At 39.3% G+C, this 26450-nt stretch overlaps 1 protein-coding gene across 1 annotated transcript; it reads right to left on the bottom strand.

Annotated features, from left to right (window-relative positions):
* Nucleotides 1-299: 299 nt before the first annotated feature.
* Nucleotides 300-24852, bottom strand: LOC134360186 (myosin-4). The gene is made up of 39 exons (XM_063074234.1): nt 24775-24852; nt 23642-23860; nt 23325-23468; nt 20536-20692; nt 20424-20451; nt 20224-20332; nt 20019-20111; nt 19796-19859; nt 19595-19693; nt 18952-19055; nt 18530-18668; nt 18049-18167; nt 16952-17101; nt 16684-16854; nt 16275-16575; nt 16097-16170; nt 15834-15921; nt 14591-14708; nt 14358-14481; nt 13922-14058; nt 13563-13818; nt 13236-13478; nt 12966-13142; nt 12729-12874; nt 12257-12347; nt 11761-12150; nt 11526-11652; nt 10760-10878; nt 7330-7526; nt 7036-7219; nt 6333-6498; nt 5929-6053; nt 3592-3900; nt 3137-3340; nt 1972-2097; nt 1686-1856; nt 1492-1596; nt 1292-1387; nt 300-452 (listed from the first exon to the last, which is right to left on the bottom strand). Exons 2-39 carry the CDS (start codon nt 23843-23845, stop codon nt 300-302), a joined length of 5808 nt encoding a protein of 1935 aa, XP_062930304.1. The 5' UTR covers nt 23846-23860; nt 24775-24852.
* Between the last annotated feature and the right edge of the window lie 1598 nt (nt 24853-26450).

Below are 26450 nucleotides of genomic sequence, written 5' to 3'. Positions count from 1 at the left end.
CCTTTGTGGGAGAGTCAAGGACAACAGGGCACAGCGCCCTTTCAAAGCAGAGATGAGGAGAAATTTCTTTAGCCAAAGGGTGGTGAATTTGTTGCCATATGCAGCTGTGGAGGCCAGGTTGCTGGGTGTATATAAGGTAGAGATTGATAGGTTCTTGATTGGACATGGCATCAAAGGTGACGGGGAGAAAGCCGGAAATCGGGGTTGAGCCAGGAGCAGCCATGATTGAATGGCGGAGCAGACTCAATGGGCCAAATGGCCTAATTCTGCTCCTGTGTCTCATGGTCTTATAGTTAAAGTTACTTGAGCCACAATACCTTTGTAGAAATCTCCCGGGTTTTAGTTCTGAGTTTGTTGACTTGAGACTCTGCAATGTCAGCACGTTCCTCGGCTTCCTCCAGTTCATGCTGCACCTTCCTGAACTTGGACAGGTGCATGTTGGCCTGTTCCTCCTATAGGAATATAGTATGAGACATCATTAGATTGCAGGCTGAACCACTGGTAATAGGAAAATATAAATAATCACTTGGCACTCCTATAAATTTTAATAGCTTTATTGCCAATTTCCGTTATTTCATCAGAACAGTGACCACTTTAAATAGCAATGGTCATACAACTGAAAATTATTGTATCCCAGTGACTTCTGTATGCATTGTTATGAGTGAAGACTGGAAATTGGACTGCTTAGTATATTTGATCTTTTGCATATACATAATTGAATTTAAACACAGCATAGACAGACCAAAATTGTTTTATTATATCTTAAAGCATTTGCTGATGTCTTCGGTTGAATTGGAATCCTTCCTGTTATAATTTTATCTTATTTGGCAATGTCTAAGAACAGAGATAATGAGTATGTATTTATTATTAAGATTTTGTCTTGTGACGCTTTGCAAGAATTTATGTTTAATTACAATTAACCACTATACTTCAAAAAAAGTAGAGCAAGTCAAATATACAAATCTTCCATGGACACAATGATGTGCACTGCCATAGGCAATGTTGAAAGAAGTTTTAATTACAAATTGGCAAGTGTGGTAAATGGGTTTTAGGCAATTCCCAGGTCATTCACTTCAGACTAAGAAATGAAGTTACTTACTAAATGGCTCAAAGTTAAAGGCTATGGGGATCAAAGGGGCTTGTGGTTTCTGCTTTAAGGTCATAAAGTATTGGAGATTAACACACATAACTGAAACAGGTCTGAATATTTAAATTTCATCATAAAATTTCATCATGTATCATAAAAACTCATAAACTTTTCGAAAAAGCAATTTGAACTAGAATTACTTACAGACTCCTCACATTGTCTCTTATATGACTTAACCTTCAGCTGCAGCTTGTCAACCAAGTCCTGTAGTCTCAGGACATTCTTTCTCTCTTCCTCTGACTGTGAAAATCATGAAAGAAGCAAAATTTGTGCTCAGTTTGAAGATTAATAAGTATTGCTATATCCCACAGTTCATGCCACTCCTAATCACTCCCTTGCAGTACCTGATATGTCAGTTCCTTGACTCTTCTCTCGTACTTGCGAACACCTTTAATGGCATCAGCACCGTGTTTCTGCTCAGCTTCCAGCTCATTTTCCAGCTCGCGCACCTAAATCAGCCAGCAAATGAGATTTGTTAATATCTATTCGTTTCCTAAGGTTTCAGTATGTATAACACTAAAATAACCTCATTGTTTACCCTAGCCTCCAGTTTCTGGAGCTGCTTCTTTCCTCCTTTCAATGCCAGTTGCTCAGCCTCATCCAGACGATGCTGCAGATCCTTCACTGTCTGCTCAAGGTTCTTCTTCATTCTCTCCAGGTGAGCACTGGTGTCCTGTTCCTTCTTCAGCTCTTCAGCCATCATGGCAGCCTTGCAATTTGAGGCAATTGGACAAATCATTATTCAAGCTCAAAATCTAAATCATACCAGTAAGATAGTTAAAATAAGAATCAGTATTTATATTTTAAAAAAACTTCTGATTTACATCAGTGATAGCCTTCTTGGCTTTCTCTTCAGCATTTCTTGACTCCTGGATAGTTTCTTCCATTTCAGACTGAAGGTGGTTCAAGTCAGCATCCAGCTTCTTCTTTGTATTGATGAGGCTTGTGTTCTGCAAGAAAAGACAATTTTTAAAAAAGTTTTATGGGATAACCAATGTTAATATCAAACCACAGTGCAGGTGGGTGGAACATTGTTGCAATGAACTATGTAAAAACAAAATAGAGAGTGCATCATCAATCATCATCTGAACACCTATATTGCTGCCAATGGTTCTATGGAAGGGATATTTGATGTCATGCTGTGGAGAGATTTAGACACTTATTATTAAATTAGTTTCCAATACTGTATTGGGTATGTATTGCATGATTCCCAGAAACTGAAAACATTTCAGTGAACGTGCCCAGCAAACTATAGCCTTCTAACATCTGCCGGATGATGCTGAGGATGTTCTATGAGTCTGTGGTGGCCAGTGCGATCATGTTTGCTATTGTGTGCTGGAGCAGCAGGCTGAGGGTAGCAGACACCAACAGAATCAACAAACTCATTCGTAAGGCCAGTGATGTTGTGGGGATGGATCTGGACTCTCTGACGGTGGTGTCTGAAACGAGGATGCTGTCCAAGTTGCATGCCATCTTGAACAATGTCTCCCGTCCACTACATAATGTACTGGTTGGGCACAGGAGTACATTCAGCCAGAGACTCATTCCACCGAGATGCAACACAGAGCATCATAGGAAGTCATTCCTGCCTGTGGCCATCAAACTTCACAACTCCTCCCTTGGAGGGTCAGACACCCTGAGCCAGTAGGCTAGTCCTGGACTTATTTCCTGGCATAATTTACATATTACTATTTAACTATTTATGGTTTTATTACTATTTAATTATTTATGGTGCAACTGTAACAAAAACCAATTTCCCCCGGGATCATCAAAGAATGACTATGAATATGACTATCAATAGAGGACTGTCTCATAAGCCAGGTAGGCTGCTGGACAGGACAATTAACTAAAAATAACAATAAGATTCTGCTGTTAAGTTCATCCTGAAGCTTCTCCACTTCTGAGCAATTTTAGTTTGTAACCTTAGCACCATGCCGGTATATAGCAGGATCTGCATGCGCATTGGATTCAAAGTGAGGGGAGACAAACCTGAGTGTGCAGCAGTGTAACCCTCTCACTGACATCAACCAGCTCTTGCTCAGCAATTTTGCGAGATCTGTCTGTCTGTTCCAGAGCTGCTCTCATTTCTTCAATCTCAGCCTGTTGCAAACCACTTCTGCGTTCCACCATGGCTAACTGCTCCTTCAAGTCTTCTTGACTTCTGCAAGCATCATCCAGCTGTAACTGTGTGTCCTGTTTAGAAAGCAGGATTCCTTTGTTATCAGATATTACAATAAATTCTTCATATTCACATTGTATTCATGTAAATTTAAAATTCAATGAAAAGTTTATTTTTGCTTAAAATTTCAAATTGCAAGCAAAGTATTATTAGCAAAACTTAATTATGTAAATATCATATTTTATGATGATAGATAATTGCATAATATTTGGAGCTAATTACCAATTAAATGTAAACAAGGAATTAATTCCCCCATCATACAAACCTTTAATTGACCCTGCAGGTTTCTGAGATGTTTCTGAGCTTCTGAGGCCTGACGATTGGCGTGTCCCAGCTGAATCTCCATTTCATTTAGATCGCCCTCCATTTTCTTCTTGATTCTAAGAGCATCATTTCTGCTCCTGACTTCAGCCTCCAAAGCACTTTGCATCGTGTCCACAACTCTCTGATGGTTCCTCTTCACCTGATCAATCTCCTCATCTTTCTCTGCAATCTTCCTGTCAACTTCAGATTTCACTTGGTTCAGTTCCAGCTGAATACGGAGGATCTTGCTCTCCTCATGTTCCAGAGAGGCCTACAAGAGGGGTCAAGTGAATTTGAGTATGTCCACACATTGTTATCATGAAGGTTGCTTTGACTTGCTTTGATACGATGCATTGAATTCACGTATCTTTCGGGAATACTACATTATAAAATTATTTCATGCGCAGTGATCAATTTAACAACTCTACAGATTTTGTCATCCTACACTTTCAAAAATTATTAGAACCAGAGCAGATTGTAGAATGCTGAATTGCAGAAGTCTCCAAGTGATATACGTTTTGCTCCCATCAAGTCTATTTGGAAAATTAGCTAATGCAATTTTCCTGAACCTCATTCTTGGGGATGCTTTCAACCTATTTTCATTTCTCTATTTACAAATGACTGATGAGGTATAAGAGTTTGTTTTATCTTGTGTGTGACTACGTTTATTCCTATCTCCTAGGGAAGAATTATGTGAGGTGTAAATTCATTAAGTTGATATCATGGCACAAGTGTATAGAAAGAGATAGGATTTAAGCATATGCTTAAAAAAGGAAGAGGGAATTGTAGTTGTGGGTACCTCAGTGGTGGTGTGATTAAAACTGATGATGAGCAAAATGTCAGAATTATAGGAGCATGGTGGTTGTGGGGCTGGCAGAGATGAACAGCTTAGTGGTTTTAAATGGATATTTGCCAGACCAAGTATCTCAGTGACCACAGAAGAAAACATTTTTTAATATCTGTGTATTACTTATAAGCCAAACAAGCTGTTTAAAACCCCATTACATCTTGATCTTGTAAACTGGGGTTGGTAACTTAATGTTGGCATCCTTCTGGGAATATACAAAATAAAAGTGCATGCATCGGAGTTTTAAAGCAGATCCTGTTATAGTTCATATCCGCTTTCTAATGAAAGGACTTGTGCCTAAAATGCATGTAGGCCATAGGGCATAGGAGCTGAATTAGGCCATTCAGCACATTGAGTCTGCTCCACCGTTCAATCATAGCTTATTTACTAATCTCTCTCAACACCATTCTCCTCCGAACCGTTGATACCCTTACTATGTCATTGTTCCATTTGGCTGTTCCCCTTTAATGCTCCTTTCTCCTTTATTATGCCCTGATTTCAGTCATTAGATTTCCAATTGCTGCTAGTTTACCTAATTATAGTACACCTCGTTTTCATCAGAGACTGTGAAAAATGTACGATGGCTTCTCTATTTCAGGTTCTCAGTTTGTTGGTTTATTCTCGTGTGATACCTCATTCTCTTGTCCGCTTAGAACAGTTAGTTCTAAGTTTAGTTCCAAGTTCTGCTCTAGTTTCAAGATAGTCCCTGTATATACTTTCTCCTTGTCAAGATTCCTCCGGTTCGCTGTTCTATGTTCACGTCTACGCCAGCATCCCCAACTCAGTTGACGTGCCGGTGTCCTGCCCTTGGGTTCTCCTCAGTCATACTAATCAAGAACCTATCAACCTTGCTTTAAACATATCCAGTGACTTGGCCCTTGTGGCTGTCTGTGGCAATAAATTCCACAGACTCACCACTCTTCAGCTAAAGAAATTCCTCCTAATCTCTTTTCTAAGGGGACATCCTTTCTTTCTGAAGCTGTGCTTCAATGTTCTCCAGCTACAGTGTGCCTGTAAATTCTCATCCAGTGTGCAGTACCTATGAAATTAATTTCATGATATATAATTTATAGCATTACAAACAGGTGATGAATTTCCAAAATAAACCAGTTCCATTTCTACTGATGCTGGTTGGCTGACTAAATAATTTCAGCATTTACTTTTCTAGGAGCCCTTCAATCCACACTCTTCTGTTAATAAGGTCTGCCTTAAAGTCTAACTGTAAACTCTTAACAATTTGCTATAAAGGATTAATTTAAATCTTGCTGTTTATTCCAAGGTAAGGAGCCTGTGCTTTGAGAAGAGTAATCATCTTTTACTGTTTATCCTGTTCCTTTTGAATTTAGCCATTTTAAGTCTATATAGATGTGAAAACTCTTCATGCATTCAGCGGGTGTGACAAACCTGCTTTACCATTTGGTCTAAAATTCAGTATAATTAAATATATTTTACCTCTGCCTCCTCCAAAGCAGACTGAATTTCACTCTTCTCCTGTTCAGCTGTCTTCTTTGCCTTTTCCATCTCATGGAGAGCCTTTCCACTTTCACCCAGTTGCTCAGTCAGATCAGAAATCTCCTCTGTTTTATGGAAATGAATTTCAAATTAGGTCTATTTTGTTGGTTAAAACTGAGATTTAATTTCAAGTAGATTTTGAAGCAATAAGGATGGTGCTATCAGGATGTCTGAACAGTCCTTCACAGCGTCAGGATTTCAGCACGAAATAATTACTGTCTGTTTCACTGTTCCATTATGCAGGCAGTTTTAGTTAAATCTGGACCAGGTAGTCTTAATTTCCAGTGGTTCAATAAGTTCAACAATTTAAAACATTTACGTGATGGGCAAAGTTTTGCACTTACGTTGTAGATTCTTGTTCTCTCGTTTAAGAGTTTCCAGTTGCTCCAGAGTCTCTTCATATGCATTCTTCATCTTGAAGATCTCAGTACTTAGACTTCGTGATTCCTTCTGAGCAGCCTCCAGCTCAGCATGGGTTTCCTCATGCTTTTGTTTCCAGTCTGCCAGAATCTATACAGTATAGTAGCAAAAGTTATACTGGAGTTGTAAAACAGGAATTGTATTCTGCACTACAATTATAGTCCTGATGTATTCCTGCATTAACCAAAAAATTCTTAATTGTGTGTTTGAATAGCTACAATGCAATTCAATACTCCATACTTTGTAAGGACAAAATAGTGCAATTATAGAACTAAAGAGCATCATTACTGAGTTTAAATAGCCCTGCACATTCGATAGGGTCACAGTGCACTTTAAACTTGAAATAATTAATTACTTTAACCATTCAACTGTTTCTTTCTCCAGATTGCTTGCAAGTTCATTTAGTGAAACTCTATCCATTTTGTCATGGAAATTTTGAGCTGGCATTCATAAATGTTTGCAAGTGAGTGCTGTGTGTAAGTGGTTAAACCCCTTCATTTAACATCAGATCTAGTCTGAATACAGAGTGATGCAGCCACTGTAGAGACACTCTGACGGTGAAATTCTTGAATATCAACATGTTAGAATGACAGAAACAGCAACATCGTGGAAAATTTCTGCACTTACTTTGTCAAAGTTCTTTTGTTTCTTGTCTAGAGCTGCTGCTGCTGAGTTTGCCCTCTCTAAATCTACCATCAGATCTTCCACTTCACCCTGCAATCTCTGCTTCGTCTTTTCCAATGAAGCACATTTGGAGTTCACAGCTTCAATGTGCTCTTCTGCATCCTGCAGGCGTTGAGCAAGTTTTTTCCTGAAAAGTAAGAGAACCGGCATAACAACATTTTCTCCCAGGAAGTGAAGAACACAAGTAATCATTGACAGAATGTGGTGGGAGAACCCAGGTTACTTCTTATTACATACTTGGCTTCTTCCAGTTCCTCTGTGCGCTGAATTGCATCAGTTTCATATTTCGTTCTCCACTGAGCCACTTCGCTGTTGGCCTTGGACATTCCACGTTGGAGCTCAGCCTTTGCCTCTACTTCCTCTTCATATTGTTCACGGAGGAGATCACAGTCATGGCGGGCAGATTGCAGAGCATGTGCCAGTGCACCCTTAGCCTGAAATCATTGTGTTAAATGATGAAACAGCCACTACCTCTGATTCTTAGTGAATGACTGAACCTAGATAACTTATGATGAATAGAAATACTCTTCCAAAGGTAAAATAGCAATATGGTTTATAAAAAAAAATCCAGAAATATGATGGCACAGATATTTCTTTTGTTCTAGCAACATAACTTTGTTGGAATGTTCCAAATTGGGACAAATTCTATTCAGATGAGTCCTGCCTATGAATCAATTAAGGGTGAGAAAAGAAGCTAACAGAAGACATTGCTATGTCCCCACTCTTCCTGACTTTCCATGAACTTTCCTTAGGAAGTGATGTAGGGCATAGGATCGAGAGATGTAGAATCTTTGTTGGTAAAGAAATTGCAATGGTAAAAATACTTTGATGGGAGTTATATACAGGCCTCTAAACAGTAACCAGGATGTGGGCAATGGGAGGTAGAAAAAACGTGTCAAAAGGGCGAGGTTACATTAGTCATGTCGGATTTCAATATTCAGATAGATAGGGAAAATCAGGTTGGTGCTGGATCCCAAGAGAGAGAATTTGTAGAACGCCTATAAGATGGCTTTTTAGAGCGACATGTGGCTGAACACACTAGGGGTTCAGATATTCTGGATTGGGTGTTGTGTAATGAACCAAATTTGATTAGGGAGTTTAAAGTAAAGGAGCCCTTGGAGAGAGCAATCATGATATGAGAGAATTCACGCAGCAATATGAGAGGGAGAAGCGAAAGGCAGATGTATTAGTGTTATAGTAATGTAAAGGGAATTTTAGTGGCATGAGAGAGGAGTTCGCCAAAGTTGATTGGAAGGGTACACTAGCAGGGATGATGGCAGAACATCAATGTCTGGAGTGTCTGGGAGCAATTCAGAAGGAACAGGATCGATACATCCCAAAGGAGAAGTAGTATTCTGCAACCATGGCTGGCAAGGGAAGACAAAGACAACATAAGAGCAAAAGAGGGCATATAATAGGGCAAGAATTAGTGGGAAGTTAGAGGATTTGGAAACTTTTAAACCCAACAAAAATCAACTTAAAAAAGCCATGGGGGGAAAAATGAAATATGAAGGTAAGCTAGCCAATAAGATACCAAAGGTTTTTTTTTTCCAGATATTTAAAGAGTAAAACAGGGAAGAGCTGATACTGGACCACTGGAAAATGACACTGGAGAGGTCATAATAGGAGACAAGGAAATGGCAAAGGAACAGAGTAAGTATGTTGCATTGGTCTTCATGGCAGGAGATACTAGCAGAATACCAGAAATTTGAGTGGGTCAGGGGACGGAAGTGAGTGCAGTTTTTATTACTCGGGAGAAGGTGCTTAGGAAGCTGAAAGAGCTGAAAATAAATAAGTCATCAGTAACTAATGAACTACATCCCAGGATTCTGAAAGAGGTAGCTGAAGGGATTGTGAAGGCATTGGGAATGATCTTTCAAGATTCACTAATCTGGCATGTTTCCAGAGGACTGGAAAATTGCGAATGTCACTCCCTCTTTAAGAAAAGAAATTATAAGATGGTTCGCCTGATCTCTGTGGTTGGGATGATACTGGAATCAATTGTTAAGGTGGTGGTTTCAGGGTACTTGGTGGCACATTATAAAATAGGCCAAAGTCAGCATGGTTTTCTTAAGGGAAAACCTTGCCTGACAATTCTGTTGAAATTCTTTGAGGAAATAACAAGCAGGATAGACAAAGGAGAACTGGTGGATTCTGTGTACTTGGATTTTCAGAAGGCCTTTTACAAGGTGCCACACTTGAGGCTGCTTAACAAGATAAGTGCCCATGGTATTACAGGAAAGATACTAGCTTGGTAGAGCATCGGCTGATTGTCAGGAGGCAATGAGTGGGAATAAAGGCAGCCCTTTTTGATTGGCTGCTGGTGACTAGTGGTGTTCCTCAGCATCATTGTTTGGGGTGCTACTTCCTGCATTTTATGTCAGTGAATTGGATGCTGGAATTGATTGCTTTGTGGCCAAGTTTGCAGACGATACAAAGAGAGGTGAAGGAGCAGCTGGTGTTAAGGAAGTAGGGAGGTTGCAGAAGGAATTACACAGATTAGGAGAATGGACAACGAAGTGGCAGATGGAATACAGTGTCAGGAAGTATATGGTTATGCACTTTGGTAGAAGGAATAAAAGTATAGAGTCATTTCTAAATACAGAGAAAACACAAAAATCTGAGGCACAAAGGGACTTGGGAGTACCTGTGCAGAATTCCCTGAAGGTGAGGAAGGCAAATGCAATGTTAGCATTCATTTCAAGAGGACTAGAATTTAAAAACAAGAATGCAATCCTGAGACTTTATTAGTCATTGGTCAGACCACATTTGGAGTATTGTGAACAGTTTTTGGCACTTTATCTAAGAATATACTGATACTGGAGAGGGTTCACAGGAAGTTCTACACAGAGAAACAAGAATGATTTCGGGATTGAAAGGCTTATCGTAGAAGGAGCAGTTGATGGCTCTGGACCTTACTGAAATTGAGAAGAATGAGGGGGAGTCTCATTGAAACGTATCAAATGTTGAAAAGCCTAGATGGAGTGGATTTGGAGAGGATGTTTCCTATGGTCGGGGTGTCTAAGATCAAATGGCACAGCCTCAGAATAGAAGGATGTCTGTTCAGAACAGATGAGGAGAGATTTCTTTAATCAGAGCATGGTGAATATGTGGTATTCATTGCCACAGGCAGCTGTGGGGACCAAGTCATTGGGTGTATTTAAGGCAGACATTGATAGGTTCTTAATTAGTCAGTGTGTAAAACGTTCTGCAGAGAGGGCAGGAGAATGAGGTTGAAACGAAATGGAATAGCAATGACAAAATGGCAGAGCATACTCGATGGGCTAAATGGCTTGATTCTGCTCCTCCAATTTATCATCATATTTTTGTTGTACTTGAATACTATTAAAAGTTTTTGAAGGTGTAAAATCTGAGGAAATTACTTGCATACATTTAAATAGTTGGAATAATTAAGAATTGTAGTAATATTAAAAACTTACAGAACGTTCTTTCTCAAACAAGACTGGAGCTCACTACTCAAATGACTGGGCTTCTTCCTTTCTACAAATATGGACATCATGAACTTTCTGGTAATTATGAGGTTAAATGTTTGAGATACACTACAGAATTGCCAGCATTCCCCAGCAAGGTATGCCCCATTCTTTTTTTTTTGTATGAATTTTCTTGTTAAACTAATATTGAAGATGTATAGTAATTATATTGGTACCTTTGTTTCTTCTTCCAGCTGTCTTTTGAGTTCCTCAATCTGCTGGGTATATCCTTGTTTCCCTCTTGTCAACTGAGATACTAAGGCCTCTTTCTCCTCCACCTGGCGGCTCAGTTCCCCTGAAAATCAGAAATAGTTATAAGTATTTCAGGATGTATATTGTATCTATTTCTCTGACCTTAAACATACCTTTGAAAATTATATCAACATTGCAGAGTACTTCCTGTATGATTATGCAGAAACCATTCAGCATATAAATAATTGATTTGTAACAAGTACTAGTCAGAGATGTTATGTTCTGGTGTGAGAAAGTATGATCTGAGAGAGTCAGTCGCATCACATAGGGATTTGTGTCCTTTCCAGGATGTGGAAGGGATGTAGACTATAGGTCTGCTCAGATATAAAGTTAAAATCCAACTCAGCTAGGTAACTGGCATACACAGGGTACTGTAACTGGTAACAGCCTTTTCCGCAGGGTAAGGAAGTCCAAAACTAACATGGGTTTTGGGTGCAATGGGAAGACTTAGAAGGGAATTTAGGCAACTTTTTCATGCATAGGGTGATGAGTATATGCAATGGAAATAATCCTGACGTGGGTTAAGCGCTGAGCCTGATCCGCAAGGTCTAACCCAACCTGAATTGGCTGAGTTAATTTGGGTCTCTATCAAACTTTGCCTTCTAGCTTGTCTATGAATTTTATTTTATGCTTTCTAAAATTTTTACAGGGTCACAAGAATTACATTATCAACATAGAACTGATCAATACCATTTTCTGTTGCAAAACGTGCTTTCTGAGCTGATAAGTCGTTGATCAAACGTTGATGTTCATCATGTTTGGTCTTCATTTCACTGACCTGGTCCTCCAGTGTCCTGGCTACTTTCTCAAGGTTTGCCTAAAACCAGAACAATCAGTTTTGAAATGATGCAAAACAATCTGTACACAGTTTACGAGTTAAAATTAATTCTGCATGTGTAGTAGTTAGTGCCCTCTGTCACTATACCTTAGCTTTGGACACTGACTCCATGTTGCTGGCAAGGTCATCAACTTCCATCTTCAGCTCACTCTTTTCCTTCTCGAGTTTCTGTTTCACACGTTGTAGATTATCGATTTGTTCCCCAAGTTCTGCAACACTGTCAGCCTGCTTCTTGCGAAGAGCAGAAGCTGTGGCTTCATGCTGGAGGGTAGATTCTTCAAGGTCACGGCGCATTTTCTGAAATTCTGTCTCTCGTTTCTTGTTCATTTCAATCTGAGCTGCAGTTGCCCCACCAGCTTCTTCCAGTCGCTCACTGATCTCTTCAAGTTCCCGAGAAAGATCAGCTCTCAGTTTCTCAGTCTTAGCACGAGCAGCACGTTCAGCTTCAATCTCTTCCTCAAGCTCCTCAATACGGGCCTTAAGATAAACATGCATTGATTATAATGACGGAACCAGTAACTTCAATTCAAACATATGCCCTTTACTGAATGCCATTGATAAATTCACTAGACATATACATCACCTGTAATTCTTTAATCTTTTTCTGCAGCTGGGAAGCCATTGCCTGCTCATCTTCAACTTTGCTTTGAAGCTGGCTGATTTCAAACTCTTTCCTTTTGATAGATAGAGTAAAAGATACAAATTAAACTAATCTGTTAATGAAGTTCTGTAATATTATCAAATTCAGTTTTTTTAATATTTTCTCTGACATACTGAGGCAATAATTGTGTGATAAATAATTCATACTTAAATAAGTCTTAATTCCCCGTTAGTACATTGTTACTTACTACAAGAATGTTCAGTGTTTTAGATAATGACAGGAATTTTTTCTTTGAGTTCTACCACGGATATTTTGGGATATACATCCTCAAAGTAATTTAAAATCTTTGACTAAAGGGCCTATGTTTTGATTAGCAAGTTCTATGTGCTAATCATGGTCATTTAATCAACGGATTGGAACAAAGATCGATTTTGCTCAGAAGTTAAATACTCACTTCTTTAGTTTTTCATCCAGTTGTTGCTTGTCATTTTCCAAATCCATTACTACTTCTTGTGACAGCTTCAAGTCACCTTCAAGCTTTCTCTTAGAACGCTCAAGATCCATGCGGAGTTTCTTCTCCTGCTCCAGAGAGCCTTCAAGCTTTTAAAAGCAAAATACTATTTTATCAAGATTCAATTCAAAGAAAGGATTTCTGAAAGTTATGTGATTTATTGTTATTTTGAATACCTACATCATCAACTTGCTGTTCCAGTTTAGTCTTTGTTTTGGTCAGAGTGTTGACTTTGTCTTCCTCAGCCTGGAGGTCATCCAGGGTTTGCTGATGGGCCTCCTGGAGGGCTTTCTTTTCCTTTGTTAACTTAGCGATGCTTTCATCAAGAGTGGCCATCTCTTCAGTGAGATTTTTAACCTATATTCAGCAACAAATATGATTAGAGTAATTTAAATACATACAAGCATCACACATGGAAAACTTATAAGTGTTTATGGTCATCATAATCACCTTGTTCTCAGTGGCGTGTTTCTCTTTTTCAACTTTGGCCAATGTCAGCTCCAAGTCATCAATATCTTTCTTCAGTTCTGAACACTCATCCTCCAGTTTCCTTTTCTTAGCTGTTAGCTCAGCATTTATCTCCTCTTCATCTTCCAGTCTTTCATTAGCTTCCTTCAATTTAGCCTCCAGCTGAATTTTATTTTTAATCAGTCCTTCACATCTTTCCTCTGCATCTGCCAGAGTTTCGCTTTCCTGTCATAAAATGATACAATGAATTATACCAGGCTATGTGTTTTGTAACGTGTACACATGCATAACAATAGTCAACGTAGATACCGCTTGGACTTGAAGTTGGAGATCATTCTTTTCCTGTACGAGGGCCACCATTTTCTCTTCTAATTCCTTCCTCCGGGCTTCAGATTTGACAAGCGCTTCCTTAGTTTTCTCAAACTCTTCTTTCATATTTGCCATTTCCTTTTCAGTTTCAGCACTCTTCAGAAGAGGTTTGATCTTGAAGTACAGTTGCATCCATGGCCAGTGTTTGACATTTGTGAATGCACGGATGTTGTACTGCAGAGTAAACAGTGCTTCTCTAAAGGACAGAGTAAAATGAACAGAGATTATATTTTTACTTGAATGATTTAAAATGTGTTTATTTCAAATTACTTTTTGATACTCTGAAAAGCAACATTTACCTTCTTTCCATCATTCTCTTAAATTCAACTCTCATCAAGAAGCCACGACACCTAGCCTGAGTGTGGGTAATAAGTTGTGCTAACCTTTCATCTCTCATCTCTTCAAGTAAACCCAAGAGACCAGCCTTGAAGAACACCTGAAGCAAAGTAAGTGACCATTTTTAATGTTCGATTCTCAAAAAAACAACACATTTTACAAAGACAAATTTAATCTGTTTTCATGCTCATAAATGTATCAGAAAATTAGTCTAGGATGTATATTTTTTCTGAACTGACCCTAGTGGAGTAGTTTTGAAGTTGCTCCACTTATCCAGACCATAGTAACATTAAAGAGGTATATCAATTCAAAGGTATCCTAGATTACATTCAAAACTATATTTACAATTCATCACCTTGGTATTTCACATGAACAAACTTGTAGTTTCCACATTTTTACCTTGGTGTGTCCAAACTTGTACTGGGTATGATCTACATCAATAGATCCCAATAACTTCTCAGACGCCTTCTTGCTATCAATGAACTGGCCTTCTGGGATGGCACTTGCATTTAGAACTCGGTACCTGTTGCATTTGAGTTTTACACATGTTACAGCTGATTTTCATTTCAATTAATTATACTGAAGAATTGATTTACATGGAAAAGTAAGATGTTGACTTTGCTATATCTTACCTTTGCTTGAAGTCACCATAAATGATTCTGCTTGGGAACCCCTTTCTGCAAATTCTGATACCTTCCAGCACACCATTACACCTCAGCTGGTGTATGACAAGGTGATTCTCCATAGCACCTGATGGATTTTAAATGATCATTAAAATACAGCAAGAGATCGGTTTTATCTTTTTTTCATGTAATGAGAAACAAATAAATACCATTACGTGTTTCAGATGCATTATTTTCTCTGAATGGGAAAAAAAAATACAGGTTGAGTACAGCTTGTCCAAAATGCTTGGGGTTTTAAGTGTTTTCGATTTTGAATTTTGGAATAAATAATGAGATACCTCGGGATCGCCATTATTTCCAACTCTGAATTTATGTGCTACATTTAAGCAGGCTTTGTCTTACACTTGTTAATTACACAATTGCACTTAACAGTGAAGATTATTACATACCAGTAATGTAATGAAAATGTAATGTGTGCAAGGTCACAAAAGCAGTACAGTAACATCAGGAGAATACCTGACTGAGGTGTTGAACAACTTCAAACAATGATAGACTTCCAGTCTCCACCTACGATACTGTCAGACTCGTTTGGGTTCCTCGAGGCTTGGGTTCAGACTCTGTGCCAGAGACTGGACAAGGACCCAGAACGTGGGGCTTGACTCGGGCTCAGACTGCGGAACTAGGCGAGACATGACGTGGTCTTGGGAGACAGGACAAGGCAAGGCTACAGGTCAGAACGAGAGACTCCTGGGCAAGATGAGAGAACTCAGTACTGGGCTGGGCGAGGCACATGGACAGGATGAGACACATGGACAGGATGAGAACACAAAGCTTTGCCTTGGTCATCAGTGACCCTTTAAAATTTAATTTAATTCTGTTACGTAAGGTGTAAAAACAATCAGCATTGTAGACTATTCTGGTGTTAGATTTTATTTTAATTAGTAGATGCTTTAAAATTTTTATGTTGTGCCTTTTCTTAATTTTTTTGCAACCAGCCTGCTAAATATTCACAATCACCTTCAATTTTCAGTTTGTTGTCATAAGATCAGCATACCATTAAGCAGCATTTGTTCACTCTGACACTGACAATACATGGCAGAGACCTCCCAGTGCAATTTTCTATTTGTGATGTCATGTCAGTGCTCAAAAAAAAAATCAGATTTTGAAGGCTTTGGATTTTGGAAATTCATATAAGGGGTACTCGACCTGTATTGATTTTTGCTGTACCTTACATTACATGAAATAAACTCACCTGGTGTCTTTGTTTCATTGGGAATGATACAACGCACAAAATGTGGATGTGTGCTTCTCAGGTTAGTCATCAGCTTGCCCAAGTTTTCCTTTGAGATGAATACAAACTGATATTAATCTCTATTTTATCTTATGGTGTGTAGCAAAACCACATACAGCTGTTCTACATTTGATTGACTTTCTACATTCAATCAGTATTTTGGTAGTTAATTCAATTATGGTGAGACATGCTTCGATATAGACTGAAATAAACAAAATTCTTACTCTAAACAGAGCAGATACTGTCTGGAAGGAACCACCCTTCCTTTTGCCTCCTTTCTTGGCACCACCGCCTTCACCTGTAAAGAAACAACATAGTTGTTTGCTCTAAACACCAGGAAAGGGAAGGAAGAAATGCTGGCAAAATAATTGTTTCTAATGACTGTCTGTGTCAGAACTTTACCTTCGAGAGGTGCAGCATAGAGATGAGCCAAGAGTTTCATTGACGATTTCTGGAACAGCCCAGTTACAGTTTCATTCAGTGGATCCTTGTTCTTATCCAGCCAGCCATTAACATTGTAGTCAACAGTGCCAGCATAATGGACCAGTGAGAAGTGGGCTTCAGCCTTTCCTTTGGCAGGTTTGGGCTTCTGGAAGTTGTTTGACTTACCAAGATGCTGATCATACAGTTTATTCTTGAAGGTATGGTCTGTGGCCTTGGGGACAATACACTCCTCTTCAAGGATTGAGAAGATGCCCATAGGCTGTGGGAACCCCAATGTTTGTTTTGGTCAGTGTTTACATCAGCATAGAGCTTATCATCACATGATAAATATTGACCATTCATGAATGTATTATACATCATTACCCACCTTTTCAATAAGTTCAATGCAAGCAGCCAGATCCATACCAAAGTCAATGAATTCCCATTCAATTCCTTCCTTCTTGTACTCCTCTTGTTCCAGAACAAACATGTGGTGGTTGAAGAACTGTTGCAGTTTCTCATTAGTGAAGTTGATACATAATTGCTCCAGGCTGTTCAACTGCACACATAGAAAGATACGTGGGATACTTAGTAAAATTTAATTGTCATTTAACTAAAAACTTATTCAAATCAATGTTTAGGTTTCTGATACTTACATCAAAAATTTCAAAACCGGCAATATCCAGCACACCAATGAAATACTGCCTGGCCTGCTTTGTGTCCAGTTGTTGATTAATACGGATGACCATCCATAGGAACATTTTCTCAAAAATGGATTTGGAAAGAGCACCAACTGAATTATACACCTGAAAGAATATAATTTGATCAATACTTGAAAAATCTTCTACATATCCAGTTCTAATTACAGTGGATTCTGGTTATTTGCGCTATCATTTAATTGGGGTAGCTGTAAATTTGTTATAACTCTTAAAGTACAAAAACTAATTGAGAAAGTAGCCAGAATTTCCTTTATTTATTTGGGACACTATGCTCCTTAACTGGTACAGGAGACTATTGCCAAATTAATTTCTAACAGCTTCTAACAAGTGCAGTTTTGTGGTTGTTGGACACTAAACCATGCTTAGACCAAACAGTGTTTAAATAGCTTCAGTTGCATGTGGTTGTGTTCAAAAATGAGCGATATTTGTCACTGGTAGTTGTTGAGAAATAAGCAATAAGGTAATTCAGAATTGTTGTGCTCACTGCAGTTTCAAGCATTCAGGCTTGATGCCTGAAACAGCCAGCAGTGAAAATGAGACTATTTTGCTCCTTTAACAAGTTAGGAACGACCAAGAATTTTAAGCTATCCACAATTGTCTTGAATGGTACAATGCAAATGATGACTTGGTGGATGCAATTGTCAAAACCTTTTATGGAGGTAGTTCATTATCTGCATTAGGTGTTTACACTGATTTTGTTCATTTATAGTCAATCAAAAGAACAGAGCAACATACATTGGATGAGTTACTCCGTCAATAACTATAAGGAACTAATACTAATACATACACAGTTTTATAGTACTGTCATATTGTTAGTGTTGTAATCACCTGCTTTTCATTTAAATACACAGCTTGTCACGCAGTTAAAAGGTATTTTGTCTTTTTTATACTTTTTAAAAAACTATTTCCTTAAAGCTTCAGCTAATTGGGGAGCTGTTTACTTGGGCCAAAATGTATTGATCCCCATGTGTCCCTATTAACCAGAATCCATTGTAAATACACAAACATTTTACTTGAAGTTTTTATAACTGTACCTGCTGAACAGTCTGACCTTTGGTCACAAATTCATTGCCAACCTTTACTCGTGGAAAGCACAATGCCTTTAGTAAATCTGCTGAGTTCAGACCAGTCAAGTAGGCAACTTTGTCAGCATCTAACACAAAGTAAGAAGTAATCAAGTGTGTTAGAAATACTAAAGATATGAATCAATGTTACTACTGTGGCTGATCACTAAATTCTCTAAGCAAAATGGCTGAGTATGCAATTAGTATTTAAAACAAGTTCTCTGGTTTAAGATGTGCATTACCTGAACAAAAACATACTGTACACACAAACACGAAGAATTCTTTCCAGAATATTTCCCAAGTATAAAGCTGCAAATCACTTCAACACAAGTTCATTTCCTTTACTCTTTAGACTTTGAAAGAACTTCAATGTTAGCCAGATTGAAGTTTGATTTGGAATATGTTAAATTTAGTAAATAATAACATTCTGTGAGTTTCGTGCGAGTGTTACCTTCTGTGCCATCGGGCTCTGCCTGCTCTTCACGCTGCTTTTGCTTGAATTTCAAGTTTCCAAAGTGCATGACTGCTCCAGTGAGTTTGTAGATGCCCCACTTCTCATCATTGGTGAAGCCCAAGACATCAATGGCAGTCTGTACACCAAACAACAGATTTAGTATTTAATAGAAACCCCTCATGTAGTGTGTTGTAGCTCAAAATATTAAAAGTTTTTAATTTTTTAATTGAGAATGCTGATAAACTTTGATGATTGCCAATTTTCTCTTTTTTTGGATCTTCTGGATCAACTTCAATTCAAATCCTTTATTGCTTGGTAAAATGGATTACAAAAAAAATGTATCTGGAAAAATGTGAACAACTAAAGATGTACTAGTCAAGAAGATATACAGTAAATGAAGCTATGTTGTAAATACTCACATCAGTTGCCACTAATTCTTCTTTATCATCGATACTGGGAACACTGATCTCACCCTGGCTGACGAAATGATAGTCATAGGGGTTGGTGGTAATGAGACAAGACTCTGCCAAAAACAGATACTTTGTTGGTGAAATTGTGATTAACCAAGTGAAAGCATGGAATCTGACAACATCATTCAATTTTGTCTCTTCCATTCAAGCAACTTGTTGAGTTGTGTTTAAACAACTGGAGAATATTTGGAAGTTTTGTAAATTAGGTGATATCAAATGAAAATCTAATGGATTGCAGTGAAAGGAGGAAATAACATGTTACACTACAAGCAACACACATCAAAGTTGCTGGTGAACGCAGCAGGCCAGGCAGCATCTATAGGAAGAGGCGCAGTCGACGTTTCAGGCCGAGACCCTTCGTCTGATGCTGCCTGGCCTGCTGCGTTCACCAGCAACTTTGATGTGTGTTGCTTGAATTTCCAGCATCTGCAGAATTCCTGTTGTTTATGTTACACTACAATATCACTTAAAGTCGGAGATGAAATTTAATATTGCAAACTGTAGTGTATTGAAATCTGTTAGCAATATTTTGCCCATATTAACAGAAAATGGAAAACTGAAGATGTCAACATTCCAAAACATTGAACCTTACCAACAATTTCAGGTTTGTGATTACTTGTCATCTGGTAGAAAATGTGGTAACTCCTTTCAGCTTTCAGCTGGAATGTCACTCTGGATTTTTCCAGTAGATCTGGAGAGTTATGAGTAAATGTAGATTTAGTATAGAATAGACCAACATGATAGCAATTTGATTTACAACTAATATTTCCATTTCCGTTTCCACTGCACTTACAAGTTTCAATGTCAGCAGAAGCCAGTTTCCCCGTGGTACCGAAGTGAATTCTGATGAATTTACCCTTGATGTGAAAGATATTCAAGTCAGCGGTGAAACAAAGTCAGAGAACGTGCAGAATATAATGTTATTGAAACCTTTCTATTGTTAAACTGGACAGTTAATAGATCTTACATTGTGGGGTGTAACGGCTGTAACAGTCGGAAAGTTTGAAGACACTTACAAAGCGAGACGAATTGTCATTCCTCACAGTCTTGGCATTACCGAAGGCTTCCAACAGCGGGTTGGCCTGGATGATTTGATCCTCCAGGGTCCCCTGTAAAAATAGTTTTGGTTATCAGAAGTTGGATCATTTATTGAGTGGAGAAGGAGATTGCAGCTAAGCAACGAAAAGTTTCCGATGTCAATGAAATTAGTTCTAACTGTACCTTGCCAGTTGGCTCCTTCTTCTTGCCGGGTTCACCAGCAGCTGCGACCAATGCAAAGTACTGGATGACACGTTTCGTGTTCACAGTCTTGCCGGCACCGGATTCTCCGCTGAAGACGAGAGCATAGCGTGAAGAACTCAACAGCTGTGCCACAAATAATAAAGTGATTTTAAAAGGCTACCAGAATCTACAACACTTACGTGATCAAGATCGACTGGTTTTCCCGATCTGTAAGACAAAGAAACGAAAGAGGGATGAATTTGTGTCATGATTTCGATTTTAGGAAAAACACTGGAAAAAGGGATTATTTACCAGTCAACATGAACTGATAAGCATTATCAGAGATGGAGAAGATGTGGGGAGGAGCTTCTTGACGTTTCTTGCCCCTGTAGCCAGCCACGACCTCAGCATTGTACACAGGCAACCACTTGTAAGGGTTCACGGTGACACAGAACAACCCGGAATAGGTCTGAAGGCAGAGAAGATACTTATAATTAACGATTAACCTTGTTTTTCATTTTTCCTTAAATTTAAAGAATTTGCAAGAACAATGCTTTTCGTTGTCTCAGAGAAGCAGGCATAACTGGTGGCATTATTGTGTCCCAGTCTCAGGGTTCAATAATGATCCTGAATGCTGTTTCTGGAGTTTGAAAATTCTCCACATGACTTAATGGAGTTCACCAAATACTACAGTTTCATTCTACAGCTCAAGTATGTGTTGGCAATTTTCCAGGTAAATGGCCCTTGGTGTAGTTGGGTGTCCAGAGAATCGCAGAAGATTGATGTGTTTAGAGAGGAGAATATGTAACTGTAAAATAACTAGGAATGGGATTATTCTAGGAGCCAATATGTACTTGATCTACTCAATCTTTCCCATCTATGTTCTAGAAAATGTGATAAAAAGGCATTTATCTAAAATCAAAATATATGCAGTACTTGGCTTCGTAAATAAAGCAAGAACAATGTCGTATTTGCTGTAACGCTATAAATAACGAGATCCAACAAACTGCAGTTTTTGGAATTGAACGAAAAAAATACTGCTGGAGGTCTACATGTCAATCGGAACTTATGGAGGCAAAAGAACAGTCGATGTTTCAAGTCGAAGCCCGAATGCAGAAATGTCGGCTTTTCCCGACAAATGATAATTGACTCGTCTAGTTCCTCCAGCGTTTTTTTTTTGCTTCATAAATCCTCTATTGTAGTTTGTTGTGAAATTCCATTCAACGGAGGGCGCAAGTAAGTTTACTTCAATGAATATGTATGTGACCAAAAATTGGAGAGACCGCGTCATGTTAGACCTCCAAACCTATTCTGATACTGCTCCCCAACTTCTCCTGCGTTACATTGATGACTACATTGGTGCTGCTTCCTGCGCTCATGCTGAGCTCGTCAATTTCATCGACTTTACTTCTAACTTCCACTCAGCTCTCAAATTCACTTGGTCTATCTCGGACACTTCTCTCCCCTTTCTCGATCTCTCGGTCTCCATCTCTGGAGACAGACTGTCCACTGACATCTTCTGCAAGCCCACTGACTCTCATAACTACCTTGACTATACCTCTTCCCACCCCGCCACATGCAAAAATGCCATTCCCTATTCCCAGTTCCTCCGTCTCCGCCACATCTGCTCCGAGGATGAGGTTTTCCGTTCCAGGATATCTCAAATGTCCTCTTTCTTTAAGGATCGTGGTTTCCCTTCTGCTGTCATCAATGAAGCCCTCATCCGCATCTCCTCCATTTCCCATACTTCGGCTCTCACCCCATCCTCCCGCCACCACAACAGGGACAGAGTTCCCCTTGTCCTCACCTACCACCCCACCAGCCTCCGGATCCAGCACATTATCCTCCACAACTTCCGCCACCTTCAGCAGGACCCCACCACTAAGCACATCTTTCCCTCTCCAACCCTCTCCGCTTTCCGCAGGGATCGATCCCTCCGCGACTCCCTGGTCCACACGTCCATCCCCACGGATCTCCCACCCGGCACTTAAACATGTAAGCGTAAGTGCTGCACCTGTCCCTACACCTCCTCTCTTGCCACCATTCAGGGCCCCAACCAGTCCTTCCAGATGAGGCAACACTTCACTTGCGAATCTGTTGGGGTCATCTATTGCATCCGGTGCTCCCGGTGCGGCCTCCTCTACATCGGTGAAACCCGACGCAGATTGGGGGACCGCTTCGTCGAGCACCTCCACTCCGTCCGCCACAACAGACAGGATCTCCCGGTAGCCACCCACTTCAACTCTGCTTCACATTCCCATTTGGATATCTCCATACATGGCCTCCTCTACCGCCATGATGAGGCTAATCTCAGGTTGGAGGAGCAACACCTCATATGCCATCTAGATAGTCTCCAACCCCTTGGTATGAACATAGAATTCTCCAACTTCCGGTAATTCCCTCCCCCTCCCTTCCCCTATCCCTATGTCACTCTGCCCCCTCCCCCAGCTGCCTATCACCCCCCTCATGGTTCCATCTGCTTCATTGTGTTTTCCCCTATTCTTTCTTCATCTTTCCTGCCTATCACCTCCCTGCCTCCCCTCCCCCACCCCTTTGTCTGTAAAATTACTGGTTTTTCAACTGGAACCTACCAGCCTTCTCCTTCCCACCCTCCCCTCACCTTCTTTATAGGGCCTCTGCCCCTTCCCTCTTCAGTCCTGACGAAGGGTTCCGGCCCGAAACGTCGACTGATCTTTTCCACGGATCTTGCCCCACCTGCTGAGTTCCTCCAGCGTGTTGTGAGTGTTGCTTTGACCCCAGCATCTGCAGATTATTTTGTGTTTCCAAGTCATGTTAGAATAGGTCAAGATTAAATAGTTGTCAGGAGGCTAGATTACTAAATAACCTGGAATTATTGGAGGTGGCGAGAGTCGATTAATTAAATTACTTTCTGCACCGGGATTTACTTGCATCCAGAATGCATTATTCGAAAGTTGAAGAAATCACATTCAACTGTACTTTTAAAAAAGATTCACTAATGTAAAGAACAATATCGCAGGGAGTTGGGAAAAAGTATGGAGAACAGAACTAATTAGATGGCCGTGTCACAGAATGACTGCCTTCTCTGGGTTATTATGATCATCTAACAATATTCTACTTACGTAGATCATCCAGGCTGCATAACGCTCTTTGAGGTTAAACAACACGGATGCCTCATTCAGATGAGTCAGCATAGCCATGTCTTCGATTTTATCGAATTTTGGAGGGTTCATTGGCAGGACATCTTCGTCTTTAACGGTTAAGGTCTGAAAGGAATCAGCAGGTACATGTAAATAAATATGGCAACTGCACAGACTCGATGGGCAAAACTGCCTAATTCTACTCGTGTCTTAAGGCACGGACAACCATGTTGTATTTAAGAAAAGTTGAGCCATCTTAAGCCAACAAGAGTTTTCGGTATAATTTAACATTAACTGACCCTCTTGTCTTTTTCTGTCTCCACGGTGGTTTTGCCACCCTCCTTGCTCTTGACCGTGGCCTTCACATACAATTCTTTGCTTTCGGTGACGTAGCAGGCGGTTTTAGCATCGAACGGTCGGTTCTGCGCTTCGAGTCTTTCTTTATCCGACTTCCGTAAATACGGCGCTGCCTCACCAAACACTGCCATTTCTGAGTCCCCCATGGCTTCGGTCTATCGCTGGAATATACAAGGAACGTTTAAATTACTTAATCTCGCATAATATCAGCATACTGCTTTCATTGCTTGTAGAAAACAATTAGTTCTTTTTTTAAATGCGGCATAACACTGAACTATGATTTAGAGAGAAACATTAATTTTTCTCCTTTATTTCTCAGTTTCTGAAATTTCTTTTGATTATTTTTGTCCCCTATCGTAGTGATTGATAAAGTACAATCCATTTATAACAATTCTATGAACATCTTATTTAAATGAATTGTATTAAATAAGTATCCTTTACCCTTCAATGCATTTAGATCTCTGAAATAATCGCGTTTTGTGATCTGATTGAGACCATATTGAAATACAGTTTCTACCTTCACTATTAAAAAGCCTCCATATCTAATTTTTGGCTGTGCATTCAGCTTGAACTATTATTCATAAGAAATCTTTTCTAACTCATACTATAATAGATACAGTTACTTTAAGGATAATAAAATGAGGGAACCAGTCGAAAGTTTTGTGTTTGCACCTCTTTATCGTGAACTATTAATTTGTTTGGAATGTTCAGAGTGGTAAGTAAATGATTCTAGTGACAATATTTTTTCTATTAATTTAATATTAAAACATATGGTTTGGGAATTGTAGGAAGTATTAGTAACTGCCACAGTTGCATAAAGTATGTGAACATTTACATTTCATTAAACTAATCTACGACACAGTACTTCTGGATAAGAACAGCTGCATCGTTTGCGGCTTAGGTTAACAACTCAGGTAGAATGATTGAAGTGTTTAGCATACCACTAACTTAGACGTTCTGTGCTTGAAAGTGAAACAACAAATTCAACAAAACATAACTACATATAATTGAACTTTGCTTATTCGCGTTATGCTCAACAAAAGGAGTTCACACTTGCTTGATTTTAACGTATTACCTTTGTCAGTCCCCGGTAAGATTCTCTACTTGTACGCCAACTCTACCAAAAGAAAATCAAAACAGTGGGTAAATTCACTTCTCTTTCTTTCTCTCTGATTTAAGTATGCTGATTACATTTACGTCGTTGGGTATTCATTGATAATTTCCTGGATTATTCTGTTGTGAAGAATATACCATATGTTACACAGCTTGATGAGATCTGTCTGCCAATTACTTCATCGGAGAGAGGAAAAAATATTGTAATTAGATGAAGTTAGTGAGAAACTTACCCTGATGTTTGGACACCAGCAGTTCTCTCTGTTCTCTGCACAATTTATATATACCGTTTTTTGTCGGCACAGCAGGTTCAGTTCCCATATTTAGTATACAAACACCTGATCATTTCATCAGCTGGTAATCTAATATCAGAATATAATTAGAGAAGCACAGTCAGTAATTTGATTTGGAATTCTTTACCATTCATTTATTCATCATTCCTGTGTGTCCATACAAGTTGAACATACAAACCTGACACGTGATAAGCCCAATGTTTAAATTCTTCTCTCAGTGAACCTCTAAAATAGGTCTGCTTAATTGGTAGTGCTTTCTTGATGGGGACAAACTGTCTACAATTCAGAGATCCATTGAGCAGTTTTATTGATAAAGATTTTTTAAACTATAGGAATATCTTTCTCTAATATTTAACAAGTTTTAATTTTGATGCAAATTTTAAATTTGTCAGCAGATATTTATTAATATTGTACAGTACAAAGTGGACCCAGTGAAATCCAGATTGAGTATCTACGGACAGGAAAGAACAGACCATGGCACTTCACAGCATTTTGCTGATGGTTGGTAGGAATCTAATTGAGCAGAATTTGGCAAATAAAGATTGGATCCCTTGTGCTTGATGTGCACAGGTCTGAATAGATCTCAAAGCTGTAGCTACTGAAATGCTTTTGCTATTCTTTATGATCATGTCTTTAGCTTTACTATTGAGATATGGTTGGGTCTAAAGGTTTGGCTACGTTCACTGCGCATGTAAGTGCAGTTTCCCTATCTTTGCCTTCTAGGTGCATATATCCTGTGAGAATGCATCTGCTTTAAACCTATTGTGGCGATAAGCAAATTGCAGCAGGTCCAGCTTCTTGCTTAGGAGAGTTGATTTTAGCCGTAACAAACCTCTTAAAGCACTTCATCACTGTAGATGTGAGTGCAACTAGACAAAAATCGTTAAGGCAGATCACTCTGCTCTGTTTGGGCACTGGTACAACTGTCGTCCCTTTGAAGCAGGTGGGAACATCTGAATGTAGCAGCGAGGTTGAAGATGCCCTTGGAACATTTCCACCAGTTGGTTGGCCCAGGTTTTCATAGCCCTACTAGGTACACCATCAGGGCTTGACACCTTGCAAGGGTTAACCCTCTTGAAAGATGTTCTGACTTTGGACTCCAAGACAGAGATCACAGAGTTGCCGGATGCTGCAGGTATTTGCATGGGTGTAGTTTTATTCTCCCTTTCAAAGTATGCATAAAAAAGGCATTGGGCTCATCTGGGAGTGAAGCATCACAGCCATTCATAAATGTTAGGCTTTGCTTTGTAGAAAGTGATGTCCTGCAAAACCTGCCAAAGTTGGCATACATCCGATTCCCTAACCTCAGTTGGGATTGTTTTCCCACCTTTAAATAGTGTTTCCA

Source organism: Mobula hypostoma, chromosome 22 (genome assembly GCF_963921235.1).
Source record: "Mobula hypostoma chromosome 22, sMobHyp1.1, whole genome shotgun sequence".
Classification (NCBI taxonomy): Eukaryota; Metazoa; Chordata; class Chondrichthyes; order Myliobatiformes; family Myliobatidae; genus Mobula; species Mobula hypostoma.
This window is presented reverse-complemented; position numbering and strand designations above follow the sequence as displayed.